This window comes from Eretmochelys imbricata, chromosome 22 (genome assembly GCF_965152235.1).
Source record: "Eretmochelys imbricata isolate rEreImb1 chromosome 22, rEreImb1.hap1, whole genome shotgun sequence".
Classification (NCBI taxonomy): Eukaryota; Metazoa; Chordata; order Testudines; family Cheloniidae; genus Eretmochelys; species Eretmochelys imbricata.
Window position 1 is genome coordinate 8,712,496 of NC_135593.1, and position 14,816 is coordinate 8,727,311.

General features: G+C 45.5%; 1 protein-coding gene across 3 annotated transcripts in view; it reads right to left on the minus strand.

The window, feature by feature from the left end:
- SNX19 (sorting nexin 19) overlaps nucleotides 1-14,816 on the minus strand; it is an 83,806-nt gene that overhangs the window by 20,246 nt on the left and 48,744 nt on the right. For 2 of the 3 annotated variants that reach the window (XM_077839850.1, XM_077839849.1), the window contains one exon: nucleotides 10,028-14,729. The exons of the other annotated variant lie outside the window; for it this stretch is intronic. In XM_077839850.1, coding sequence (XP_077695976.1) covers nucleotides 14,594-14,729 — 136 coding nt within the window. In that variant the 3' untranslated portion in view covers nucleotides 10,028-14,593. Of the gene's footprint in view, nucleotides 1-10,027; nucleotides 14,730-14,816 lie in introns of those variants that run through there. 3 annotated transcript variants of the gene reach the window in all.

The window sequence follows — 14,816 nt, forward strand, 5'->3', positions numbered from 1 at the left end:
TGCTCAGATACTATGGTGATGGGGGGCCATATATGTAGCTTAAATAGAGGGCACCCCTGCTATCCCAGTTCTGTGCTCCCACTCAGCTCCGCGAATGCACCTCAATCCCAATCTACAACAGATCTTGCTACTGCAGTTCCATTCTTATCCCACTCTAAGATCTGCCAGTGCAATTCATCCTGATGTGCACAAATGTCCACTGCACCATACTGGGACTGCCAAAGTCAGTTCACAAGTGACCTATACCATTTTACACATTGTTTGTGTAAAATGCACTTAACAGTGACCTTCACCACTCCCAAGCCTATCCATATTTCTGCATTTTCATACTTACTGAGTATGTTATTAAATTAGAACATTCTTCATATGGACAAGTCTGCCAGCTCTAAGACTGTCCCTGGCCAAACCCTGTTAGCATTGCATCACCTTCCAGTGCTTATGCCACAGCCAAAAGTCATGCCATGTGCTAAGCAGGACTGAATATGAGCTTTCATATTATCTCTTTTCACATGCAAGCAGAGCTAGAGAGCTGTTATAATGGCAAAGACATTTTCTAGGTTTTATTTCAATCCTTGCCATCCAATAAAGACAATGACAGAAGACCTACTCCCTCGTTCTAGGTGTAGACTAGAAATCCTTCCACAAGGGAGCTGAGCTGGGTTCTACCCCATTGCATTCCATCAGGTATTCTCAGATCATGGCAGCGAAGTACTGTTTTCAGTACTACTGCTCTCTATCCATCCATCGCTGTTTTCTGTTCTCAACAACTGAGTTGCAAATTCCATTCCAAAACTCCTCGTATTGGTCAATATCAACATTCTCAGGTCACTGTGGGGCTGATATAGGTATTTTACTGAGCGTCCTAGCAAGGACATCACCACACTTAGCTTGTGCAAGTTAGCATTGCTAGTTAAATCCGTCTTTTCACTTACCTCACCTCCAAGTTGAGCTTTCCAGGGAATATCACCTCTGATGTCTTGCCAACCTTGTTGTCACTGTCTATGAGATAATGTCTCTTCATTCTGGATCTGTGACATGATAACATTCAACCTCATTTTGCCGGTGCCCACATTCCAACTTCAGGACAGAAATGACCAGAGAGAAATGTGAGAGGTTCATGACATTCAATCATTGAGCCCTTTGTGGAAAGGAATGTGATCAGAAAGAGACACCCTTGATGTTTATTTTAAAGACCTTGATGTGTGATACACTTTAATACATGCTTGTCTGTTGTGGCTTTCCAGCTTCAGGTGAACCTTGCAGATGGGGCACCAGTAAGTTATTTTTGTTGGTGGAATGTACCATGTTGTGTACAGCCCATAAAAGGATCACAAAGCTTTATGCCTATATATAATCTGCACACAATTTTCCACAAGACAGGATAGTCACCTGATGGTGAGGCTTTGAATCTTCCAGACACAGGTAGTGGTAGGAAGAGACCAAAAGCATTGCCAAAGGACACTGTAAGAATGGGTGTCCTTGGAGGGAATGACCAGTCTGTGCGTCATTGTGGCTGCATCAAAGATGCATGCAAATCAGAGATGGAGATCTTTTCCTGAAATAAGAAAAGGAGGACTTGTGGCACCTTAGAGACGAACAAATTTATTTGAGCGTAAGCTTTCGTGAGCTACAGCAAGTGGGCTGTAGCTCACGAAAGCTTACGCTCAAATAAATTTGTTCGTCTCCAAGGTGCCACAAGTCCTCCTGTTCTTTTTGCTGATATGGACTAACACGGCTGCTACTCTGTTTCCTGAAATAGGCAATGGTGCATATTTGTGGGTGGAGTTTGTTGCAAGAGACGTATACACGATAAGAAAGTTTATTCAAGCTCGTTTGCAAGATTAAAAAATATCTGTTGCTTGAATGGTCTGGGGCACGTGGAAGATTTGGTTCAAGATGGGACTCATTGGATAAAGCAGAAAGGCCATCTCAAGAGGCTATTATCTTTTGGCGTAGAGATGAGCTAGGGAGTTTGGGATGCTTTCACTTGCCAGTCAGACAATGGGAAGCATTGCTCAACTTAGTGTTCAGCATTTTGTTGCATGGTAGGCAAAAACTGTCTGTATTATTCAATTGTTCCAAAATCCCCTTCTCTAAATGAGGAATGTTCTCTTTCAAGGCCACATCAACAGAGCCAAAGTAGTGTGAATTGGTTTGGACACAGCACATGGTGTTTCCATTTCTTCTTGGTGGCCTTGTGTGTGTGCGCGCATGTTCATGGGGGGAGGAATCCACCAACTTTTATTGGCCCCATTAGACAAAAATTCTGGCAAGATCTCTAAAGATTCAGAGACTCTCCAAAGACTGAGAAGCACACTCCGTTAGCACAAAGAAATTCTTTAAAGAAAGCTTAACTCGTCATACGAAATACAGCATATAGGCATCCTGTTAGGAGGGGGAAAACCTCAGCTTCTCTAATGGCCATATGCTTGTGAGAGTAGATGGCAGATCTACAGTACAATAGTATTGGTAGTGACACTGGCTAGAGAAAAATTACAAGGACTATTGATCTCCATGCTTCATGGCAATAATTGGGCACCAGCTGGGGTCAGGGAGAAATTCACACTCAGTGTTTTATGGTTTTCTCTGCGGTATTGTGGCCATTATGAAAGACAGCTTACTACACAGGCTGGGCCATTTACCTGACCCTATGTAATAAGAAGTCACCCTTATATACAGCCTTTAATTTATTATTATTTGTGTTCTGGTAGCAGCCAAAGGCTCCCTGCAGGATCAGGCGGGGATTAGGTTCAAGATCAGGTTCAAGATCAGATCCCCATCGGCGGGCAGACAGTCTAATTTGAGACACGTGAGTGTAACAAAAAAATGGGAGGGAAGGCGCCAGGTTCCTGATGGTACTAAATCATCGCTATTTTTAATTCTGTACAATTAATTATTGATATCAACATTCCCATAAAATGTGCAACCCCGCCCATCGTTGGCTGGAGGATTTTTTATTTTATTTATATTTTGCTGAGTGCTATGGTGGAGGATTAATAGATCCAAAATGCGTAACAGCCTGAAGTAGAATTGCTTCACAACCACATACGGCACCAGACCCTTACCTGGGGTGTAATGCCGCTAGTGAACAAACATAAACAGTGTGCCCAGCAGATTAGGACAAGAAGTGAAGAAGTGTTATTTATCTCATTGAAACGGAAATGCCGGCTGGAGAGAATGAAATTAGTCAAGTCAGAAATTGGCATCTGCTCTTGCAAAAAGTAACATGGACATTTAATAGCCAGGTTTCAGAGTAACAGCCGTGTTAGTCTGTATTCGCAAAAAGAAATGGAGTACTTGTGGCACCTTAGAGACTAACCAATTTATTTGAGCATGAGCTTTCGTGAGCTACAGCTCACTTCATCAGATGCATACTGTGGAAACTGTATCCATACTGTTTCCACAGTATGCATCTGATGAAGTGAGCTGTAGCTCACGAAAGCTCATGCTCAAATAAATTGGTTAGTCTCTAAGGTGCCACAAGTACTCCATTTCTTTTTATTTAATAGCCAGTTATTCAGTACTTTACATCTCATCTGAAGGACAGCACCTCCAGCAGCAAGGCTGGTTCAGGACTGACTCAGAAGCCCAGAGACTGATCCATGCCCCTTCCTGAAGCACCGACAGTGGTTGCCATCAACAATATGGCATGGCCCACGGTGCGCTGTCTGAGACACCCCAGTGATTCAAGACCGGGCAGCAACCGCAACACTTTGATTCTGTGGTGGGGTAATATTGAGGGCTTGCCTAGACTTGAAAGTTAATTTGGATTCAGGCAGGATGTGAATTTAAAGCGTGAATTTAATTCCAAGTGTGCACGAGCCCTTAGAAAATGTTGGTGCTATGATGGCAACCACTGCTGCTGCCCCAAGTGAATATTGACCTGGCCCCCGCCTCTTTAGCTCTGTGGGATCTGCTGGTATAGTAGGTAAAGGTGTGGGGGAAAATTCCTGTGGCTTTGTGTGTATGTGAGTGAGTGACTCCCAGTAATCAATTACAGCTATTAAATATCAAGTACTTCCCACGAAGCTGACATTTCTAATCCCCTCATTGCCTTCTCTTTTCACACACCAGTGACTGAGGCTTTTCCCCACTGGGAGAGGCTTTTTCCAATTTCTCCAGCCTTATTGCTCCCTCCCACTTCAAGTTTAGAATTAGAGACACAATAAAGGACCCTTTAACAGGAGGGGGAGCGTCGGGTAGGGGGAAAAAGCAGGTCCCTTGTTTGAGCCCAGGATTCATCTGCCTCTCCCCGTGGAGATAAAGAGGCCCTTTCACCCCAGCAACCAGAAGGTTCAAGCTGGATATGTGCTTACTAGATAGGCTGTAGCTGGGAGCTGCCAGCCTGGGGCCTGCTTGTGGTGACATTTTTACCTCAGATTAGACAGTACGTCTCCAAATGCATTAGAGCTGAGGCCTAACTGGTTGCTGGGGAGACAGGCCCTTCATCAGGTTGCAAGTTTGAAGGAGAGCTGCTGTATCTATGAAACCAGGCCTCAGTTGGCTTCAATGGCTGCTTTTCTTCAGATTAAAGTTAATAACAGCCTCCCCCTACCTTCTATGCTGGCAGTAGACTCACAGCGGAGCCCAGACCTGACGGAGATGGGAGCCTAATGCTTCTAATATCCCTACCGGAGAGCTCGCTCCTCACCCGCTTTTGTTCTCCACTTTTGCTGAGTGATTTTCATTACAAATATCCTCTTATAGTGTGTGCGTGGGGAGAGGTGAGGAGGGGTGAACGGGCCACACAAAGAGAAGGAAAAGGCCACTCATTATAGAACCAATAATTACAGGGGCTCTGACTTGCCTTGCAAAGAGCTGAAGGGATTCCTACGAATTGGACATGGCAGTGTTTAACATGTACAGCTCCTCCAAGGGCGAGCGCTTGTTTTTATTTCATTACCGGCGGCTGGGATGCAAGAGAACTTTGGCCCCCAAAACACTGAGCTCCCAAGTGGTTTGGAGAATTTTTTTAAATTTTAACAAAAGCTTGACTAACTTTGATCCATATATATATATATATTCTCTGGTTCCATGATGGAAGGGCTAAAATACAACAAGAGAGGGTATTATTCCTGTAGCCAAGATGGAAGCAGTAAGCGCCTGAAAACTCAACAGAGTTCTTGTTGTCTTGCTGGAGGCATTTCCAGCCCATTCTCGAAAACCCAAGAGGTTCCAATAATTGCCAAATGGGTGCTGAATCAAATCTCTGAAGCTTGTAAGATCTGCCCACCCCAGCGTACCATCTGCTAAAGCAAATGCGCTGCTTCATTATAAGAATTTTCCACCCACCCTGCTACAATAACAATTATAATGAATACATAGCTGTATCTGAATTTAATGCCTTGGGTCAAACTCTGAGTGGAAACAGAATGTCACCTCTTAGCTACACCCAGTTGTGTATGCATTGTATGAGTTTCTTCAATCCATCAATTTTAGTATTTACATTGCCCCATCACCATTATACCCGAACACCGCACAATCTTTAATATAATTTACACCACAACTCCCATTTTAGAGATGGGGACACCGAGGCACTGAGGCTGACTGATTTGTCCAACAGCACACAGGAAGTGTGGGAGAGCAGCCAAATAGGGACAATTATCTTTGAGAACTCATGGAGGACGGGTGAGGTCCTAGAGGACTGCAGAAGGGCAAACACAGTGCCTGTGATGTTGGCAGACCAGGTGCCAGTTGATGGCAAGGTCCTCATGCCTCAACTGAACACTGACAAATACACAGCTGAAATCAGTCTGGCTCACCTGTGCATCAGTATTGATAAAATAGGTATTTGAATTATGTGTTTAGTAAAAAGAAATGGAGGACTTGTGGCACCTTACAGACTAACAAATTTGAGCATAAGCTTTCTTGAGCTACAGCTCACTTCATCGGATGCTGTAGCCCACGAAAGCTTATGCTCAAATAAATTTGTTAGTCTCTAGGGTGCCACAAGTCCCCCTTTTCTTTTTGCGGATACAGACTAACACAGCTGCTACTCTGAAATGTGTTTAGCGTTTAGACTGTATTGAATGCCTGTGAGTTGCTGCCTGCATTAATCTCACTTATAGCCTCTGTATCATGCATTGTAAGGTAATATTTAAGCATTTATATTGTAAGCCTCTGTGACATTTTAAATCACCTGACAGGTGAGAGAGATTAACTAGTGTAAAGTGCTGATCTCTAACAGAAGGTGTTACATCCCAGTCAATAGGGAAAACACATCGACACCATACAGACTATTGTGGAACATTAAAAAGGACAAAATACTTTGTTGTTTGGCTATCCCCTCCCTGCCCCTGTGAAGACAATGGCATAGAGCATGCACTTATAGAGAGAAAAGAAGACTGGTCAGGGGGTGGTAGTGGCTGGTATCTGTCTTTAAATATGTTAAGGGCTATTATAAAGAGGATGGTGATCAATTGTTCTCCAGAAGGTAGGACAAGATATAATGCACTTAATCTGCAGCAAGGGAGATTTAGTTCAGATATTACAAAAATCTTTGTGACTCTAAGGATAGTTAGGCACTAGAAGAGGTTTCCCAGGGCGGTTGTAGAATCCCCATCACTGGAGGTTTTTAAGAGCAGGTTAAACAAACACCTGTCAGCAGTAGTCTTAGGTTTACTTGGTCCTGCCTCTCTCCAGGGGGCTGGATTGATGATATCTCAAGGTCTCTTCCCGCTTTACATTTCTGATTCATTGACAGAGTAGGGAGTTGAACCTGTCCCTTAGCCCCAGATTGTAGAGTGCGTTGAGATCCAGAATAAAAGTGTAAGGAATGTGTATGCTAATAGTAACTACAGACCCCAAACAGGATCAGAGCTCATTGTGCTAGATCCAGTCCCACCCCATAAGTGCTCAGAATCTAAACAGAACCCTGCATATTTCCAGGGTCTTTGTATTCAGTGTTCTGTGACCCACCATATACCTGTAAAGGTTGGATCAGGATCCTGGTTGGAGTGTCTATTGTTCCCCCATCTACCACCTATACATTCAGGCCTAGGCTTTTGGGTTGGTTCTCTGTAAAGAGACAACCATTTACCAAGTTTGCTCCAGCTCTGGGTTCAGTTTTCTAACACACCAGAGGCCGGCTCCCAGGGTTTTGCTTTGAATCAATCTAATTCCCATAATCTTTTCTCCTTCCCCTTTTTTACTTGTTAATTTCCATCTAGGTCTTAATTTCCCTCACCCTGAGACCTGCACAGACTGGCCTCTGCCTACGTGTGATCACACAGTATAGTCCTTTCCTCTTCAGGGAAAGGTCAGCCATGGTGTTTTAGTGTTTCGAGAAGAAAGGCAGGAGCAGAAAGACAGAGAGTGCTCACAAGGTTCTGGCTGTGAGCCTCTCTGAGACAATGTCAGGTTGGGGAGGCTATAATAGCCTTAATCTGCAGTACCAGGGGATTAAAAAGCCCATTCTCACAGGACCAGAAAGAAAAGAAAGGAGCAGAAGCGGAAGAGGAGGGGGAGGTAAGGGGCAGGTTAAAAACCCAGAAATAAAGAGCATCAGGATTTAAGGAGCTCTGTCCCCTGGCATAATAAATGTGAAGTGGCCTCCACGGAAAAGGGGCCTTAGCAAATGGCTTTGCTTTTGGTTTTCACACTAAGCACACACACTTCAGCTGTCTTCAATAAAGACAGCCTGTTTTGTTTGGCTCTGTTGATTTCCAACGGCAAAGGAGTGGGAGGGGGAAACTGATCGTTAATGAGTTTCTGCCAGACTCAGCACTCGAGAGACTTGGTAGGTATTATTTTTAAAGACTGATTTATGGTCTTTGATCCTCACCACTTTTGTCCCTCCTCGGGAATGGCAGTCAAGTGCACCCCACACTTGAGGATGTTAGGAGAAGAAAGGGGTCTGGGAACAGGAAGGGAATGTGCTGAGTGCTGGGAGGATTCGGTCAAGGGATGCTTGAGCAGCCTTTTGAGCGGCTCAGTGAAGTGAAGCGAATGGAATGAAAAGGTTAAAGGAAGGAAGAAGACTTTAAATACATTTGAAAAAAAAAAGTTCCTTGATGAAGATGTAAAGGCCTGAGACACAGGGCAGCATGGGCCACAAAGACAGAAAGCAAGTTGCGTCTAAAATGGAACATGGATGCTCAGAGATGGCCACAATACTCACCTTATTATTTGCCTTCCAGTTTACTGACTTGTATTCCTACGAGGGGGACCTCTTTGTGCTAGGTGCTGGATACACATAGTAAGGGACAGTCCCTGCCACCAAAGGCGCACAGTCTACTCCTGATCTTGCAAAGGCTTATTGTAGGCACTGGCAGTCGTCCCATTAAAGGCAAGGGGACTATTCACACTGCATCAAGTGAAGCATGCACTTAAGTCTTCAAAGGGGAAATGGAGGCACAGCAAGATGAAGTGACATCACACAGCAAGTCACAGCTGGAAAGAGACTCCCCGTGTATTGCGCCATCCACTAGACAACACTACCTCTCAGCAAGCAGCTTTCCTATGCCCTTCCACTGATTGTGGAAGCAGAAGTGGGTTACACAAAATAGTATAGATCAGATTCTGTTTAAAGAGCTAGTCACAGCACACCGTTATGGACGACATTTGTTTTCTGCCCGGCTTTGAATGAGACAACTTCCTTATCTATAGCCTGCTGCCGTCCCCATCCCTAGAGCTGTGACCTCATCAACTTTCCTTAGTTCAGCAAGGTTGATAATTGCGGGAGACTCCTACAGAAACTCCAGGGGGCTGCAGAAAGTGATGTAGGCAGTTCAGTAGGCAGAGGTTTCTGTCTGATCCAATACTGCAGAATGGTATAAGTAGGTGCTGGAGGTGGTAGAGAGGCTAGAGAAGTTGTACTAAAATGTAACAGTATGGGCAAAGTTCAGAGATGAACTAGGGATGAACATATCCAGCTGAGATTGGAAGATGGGGTGGCATTAAGGTAAGAAGAATATAACTACCTGAGTTGAATTTTGTCCAGGATAACAGTATTATTAAATAAGATAAATAAACAAACTATGAAATCTGTCCTGGCCAGAAGTGCCTGGGTTTCACATCTCACCCCACAGATGGCAAATCAATCCCATCACTCATGAGCACCATCATTCCAGTACTCAGGTGGAGGAAAAGGCCTCCTGATAAGTCGTCATCATCCCCATGTCCTGCAGCCCTAGGGGATGACTGCAGCGCTCTGACACTAGCCCAGCACAAAGTGGTACAGCTGTTGGTTATTCACCCTAGCAGACAGGTACCTCACTTGTCTATGCCAGCAAGGCCATGCCTGCACATCTGGTGCAGTGAGAAACCTTGCGCCACTGTGCATAGTCCTTTCGGGTGCGTTAGATTAACATTCAACCAGGGATATAGCTCCAAGCAGGTTCTGTGGAGTGTAGCCCTGAGTTGGATCTGGTATTAATTATCCAGTGTTCTGCAGAGAGATAAGTACTTAATCCTCGAGCTGTTGACACTGGAAATGGACCAATCTATCCTGGGGTGGATATTATAGAAGGGAACTTGGCTCCAGCAGCTCTCCCTGCCACATATGCTGTGCAAATGTTCCCTTACTCATAGGTAATGGGATTTCATAGAGCATATGGGATCTTTCTGTGGCAAAGCTAATCTGCAATAATATATGACCCAAGCGCTTAGTTGTATACAATTTCTCCCCTTTTTTTCAACCTAATATTTTAATTCTTAGTTGGAATTTTTCTTTTCTAGCTCTCTCCTCCTTTTTGCTTTTAATTATCAGTCACCATCACATAAAGGCATGTGAGCTGGTGAAAATGGCAACATTCTTCTCTCTAGTCAAACTGGCCAATATTTGCACAGCAAAAGCTGATGGTTCTTTCCAGTTCCAAACTACTGCACTCTCCTCTATCCAAGGATTTGCCTCCTTCATTCTGGGACACGCTATCAACCCACTCCCCCGTCTCTCCTCAGCCTTTTCTTGTCATCCTCCCTGCTTTATTCTCTTCTTTCTTCATAGTGTGTGGTTTGTAGGGATATTTCCCAGTAAATAAACATTTTAAATCCACAAACAGGTATACATTTTTAGGTAGGGTATTATTATATACAGATTAGAATAAGAACACAGGTCACATGGTAAAATATTTGTCTACATTCATATATACAGGTTCTTGGGACAGTACTGTTATACACAAGTATGCGTTGCAATATTATCATACACTAGTAAGTCTGCATATAGTTGGCGGTCAGTTTTTGTACCCAGGTGAAGACATGGGGATTTGGTGCAGAATTACAATTCTTGGTTAAGTATGCAGCTGCTATTTTTGCTGTATATAAATGAGTGGTTGTTACTTTTCTAGGTATAATAGTTATTATTTATATTATGGTAGAGTCTAGAAGCCCCAACAAAGACTAGGGCCCCGTTGCGGTAGGTACTGTACATACACATAGTGAGAGACAGTCCCTGCCCCCAAAGGCAAATGGTAGGTGTGGAAAGAGGCATAGAGAAGTGAAATGATTTTCCCAAGGTCACAAAACATGGTAGTGGCAGATCTAGGAATAGAACCCGGGTCTCCCAGCCTAGCTCTTTGACCACACTACCTCTCTAGTACTAGCCACACCTGCGGTCAATATTTATTTTTGTTTCTTTCACATGACAACTAACTCAGTGACTAAGGCTCCTCCTGAAAAGGAGCATGGGATTTGCTCAGTCTGAGCTGTGCTCTGTTCTAGATGTCGGGTAGGGGCATGTAACTGTGGGACTTTTGCTTCTGAGTCCTAAAGTACTGAAATCTCCTTGCTGCTCTCCAGTTCCTGCAAATGCCCCTTTATTAGCAGGCTGCGATAAGCCCCTAAATTCCTGCCAATAAACAGAGTTTGCTGAACATGTTGTAGCAAGAGGGGGACAGCATGAGTCAAAGCTGCCCTTTTTTTTTTTGCTAAAGAGGTATTTTCTGTGATAGATAAGAGGAGGTAAATTTTCAGCTCAGACTGAACATGGGAAACTACTTTTTCTCATCATCATTTCCCATTTAATTTGCAAACTCGGGCGAGATGGCCTGTGCACAGGCAGAAACGCTAAGAGAATACTTATCTTAATAGGATGTGTGTTCCTTAATGACAAAATACAGATTGGGGCCACCAGGGTGAGCCATTACCAGTTTTTCTATTCCTACCTCTGCATCTGACTCACAAAGTGAACACAGGCAAGTCACTTCACATCTCTGCTTTATTTCCTCCACATGTAAAACAGGGACAATAACACTGCTTTACCCCGCAAGGGCATTCTGGAGCACCATTCAGCGAAGTCTGCAAAGTGCTCTGAGAGCCACGGACAAAGGGATAGCACAATGCAAGGACAAAGCAATAGTGCATTACAACCGCAACTCACTGACACCAGCCTCCCACCAAAGTGACAGGTCTCTGGCTACATCCTTCATAGTCTGCAAGAGGAACTCACTCCCTATGCCCCATATGATGAATGGCAACGGATATATTCATGAAAAGCTGCCCTCAAGGAACGTCAGAAGACAGAGTTCCAGGCAGGATATTCGAACCCTCTCGACAGGTGAGAACCCTAGGCTCACCCTCTCTACCACCCAATGCTATATTCCATGGCTTTAAGGATTCCAAATATCACCCCCTTTCTCCCCTTTGACACTGCAGGATCTGATTTATAGGTGAGGGACTAACCCACCTTCCCACCAACCAGACATTTTATTTTGTCCTCTCTGGTTTACACTGGGTATGACCTGAGACACCCAAAACATGAGGTTACAGCCATGGAGCAGACCAAAAAAACCAGGGAAGCCACCAGCCAGACCTGCAACAGGGCTCAGTAATGTTACATAAGATTCTGGCTGATGGTCTCTTCTCTTAGGGCCTCTCCTAGACTCCTTTCAGGCAAGGCAGGTCAGGGTATGCTGTAAACCAAAATTATGGGACAGAGGAGCAAAATAGAAAGCCAGGGAGTGAGGAGGAAGAAGTGAAATGGGATGCTGAAGGGCAACCTGTGGCTTAAGAATGACAAAGAGAAATTGGAAATGGGAAACCTATTGGGTCCCACCTTCTACTCCACGCTTTCTGCCACTGTGGGATGGATTGTCCCCTATGGTATGTTCTCCAATTCTTTGCCCAAATTCAGTGTTAAATGACTCAAACAATGGACTTTCTCCCTTTCCATTTGGGAGGCTATTCCTTCCCCTAAGAGACCATAGCATTGTTAGGAAGTTTTCGCTCATAGGAGCCTAAAATTTCGTTTTGCTCCATTTCATCCAATTCCTCTTAGCTTTTGGGCACCCTCAGACCATCCTAAATGACCCCCTCCCCTGGTGCTTATACCTTTCACATACTTGTAGGCAGTACACACCCCGAAGAGTAGATACCCACACGGGAGACTGTCTCCCTATGGAAAGAGCAGGGTCTGTGTCTTCAAGGCTACCTGCACTAGTGTTACTCACCCCTCTGGCTAAATGTCCTCTACAGTGAAAATGATGCGCACCCAAATCCAGCACAATGGTTGGGGACTAGTGGGTGGGTGTGACAGGCTAATGCACTTCCCTTTCAGTTCCTGGGTAACTGCGTGTAACCCTTGTAAGAGAGGACAAGCACATTGGGATGTAGTGTAGAATGGACATGATGGCCATGACCTTGCAGGCCTCTCTCATGCCAGCTCTCCCCCATTATCTATTTTAAACTGTAGAGAATCACAGGAGGCAGGGTCCTCTTGGATGAAAAAGTCCAATGCCAGCCAGACTGTGGCTTGTGACCTGGTGAAATGTGGCCCATGTGCTGGAGGAAATGCAAATAGTTTTGTTGATGCTCTTACTCCCTGTTCACCTGCTTTAACATTAATTCAACAGCGGGGCACCATAAGCCCATGATGCCACTTGAAGCCTTTGCTATGCTGTAGAAATTGTCACCCCGGGGCATCGTACAGTGATGGGCAATAGATATATAATACCACCTTGTGCTGCTTCTATAACATACCCTGTCTCTACAGCACTTTGCAAATAATAGATCAACCCTAACAACATCCCTCCCAATTTTGCAGCTAGGGAAACTGAGGCACAACAAGGTTAAAGTGACTTGCTCATGGTCACACAGCAAGCCAGGGCAGAGCTGGGGATGGAACCCTGGGGTCCGGACACCCCCTGCCTGCTTTAACCACCCTCCCACTTAGCTACCAATGAGAGCTGTATGATAAACTCCTTTGAGCACCAGTGAGGTGATGGATCTCCAAGAACTTGCTGCAAGAGGCAGTCTATGGTTACAGAAACTAATTTATTTCCCCTTGTGTCTGATATAGGTCAGTTCTTTCCTCCACAGAGTGGCCCGGCCACGAATCAATGGGAGAGATCCTCTGGTGAAGCGGAGATCAGGGATGGTCTCACTTCCAAGAAGCACCCGGCCTTCATGCTAAAGAAGCTGCTGCTCGCCTGTGGTGCGGTGCCTGCATTGTAACCCCAGGACCCTTAACAATCCCCACTTACAAGACAACATGGGGTGGGGGAGCCATTGCCCCATAATCTTCAATTTTCCCTGCACAGGCAGATGACTTGGGGATGGGTGCGGTGCTCTCCAGTTCTGTTTCACCCCAGATCCCTCTCCTCAGCCTTGGCAGCGAGGGATCTCAGAACAAGATTCTCTTGGTGTTGAGATGGTGTGAGGCACCTTCCCCTGCCCCTAAGGCAAGGCAGGAGCTTTCCGCTAGTTACCCATCACTCTGCAGTTCCCACAGATTTGGACGGTTGCTTATGAGGCTGACTTGGGGGCTATGTTCACGTCTCCAGTGTCTCCATCTAGGAGGTTCCACTCCATCATCCAGAGGGAGGTGGATTTCTTCCCCCCATTCTTCATGCTGGGCAGGCAAATCAGAGTGGGCGATGGGCAGGGAAAGGTGCCAGGGAGGATGTGCATGGAGACAGGAAGGACAGCACCAAAGGCAGGAACTCTCCCTGGGGATGTCTCCTTGTCTCCATCTCATCTCTCTGGGGAGGAACAAGGGTGGGATGAGGATTTCCGCACTCACAGATATCCACCCTGAACGGGAGAAGGTCAGGCAGGGATCTCAGCACCATGCAGCCTTCACTCAATGAGGAGCTAAGTGGTGAATTTATTTACTAGGAATAAGGGCTGCATTCCTTCTTCTCTTTGCCTTATATGGCATGCGAGTCGATGGGTGTTCAGCTGATGGAACGTCCTGGGGTCATGTCTCTGCACATCAGTGCCAGGGCCTGATGCCCTCGAACCAACCCTGATGTGCCACCGACCATTCTGGGTCAGGACTACTCAGATTCAAGAGATATGCCGGGCATGAAATTACATCCAAGTAGGATTTGTGGCTGGCCTGGCCTCACTTCGCAGCCTGCTTGCCCCTAGAGAGATCAGGCGCTTTCCCACTGGGAGCACCTTGCTCGCCATCACGTGAGCCATGGAATGGACACTTATGTTACAGACAAACATCTCCACCTGCTCACACTGGGCATAGTCAGTCACCCTGCCAACAAGGGGAAGCCTGAAAGAAGCCTCATGTCAGACTGGCTGGGGTAGTTAATTAAGAAACTTCCAGCCCTGTCCAGCAAACACTGAATGCCAGTGACCTGATGCCTGTGAATTCTTTTCTCTGCTGCCCATTCTGCTTTGCTGCTGGCAACAGCAGCCCTGGTTAATGTGGGGAAATGCCTGCTGTCTCGAGGCTGTTAGAGACAGATGAAGTTACAGTTGTTGTTTTGGGATCATCACTGGAGTTGTTAAGTATCAAAAACTCCAGCAGGACGTCCGAGAGGCGGTAAACCAAGTGCCTGAAAGAGACAGAGGAGAAAACACAGGCTCGTCAATGCAAAGAGGCTGGAGTCTGACACATTTGCACTCGCTCAAGCAGGGTGTGC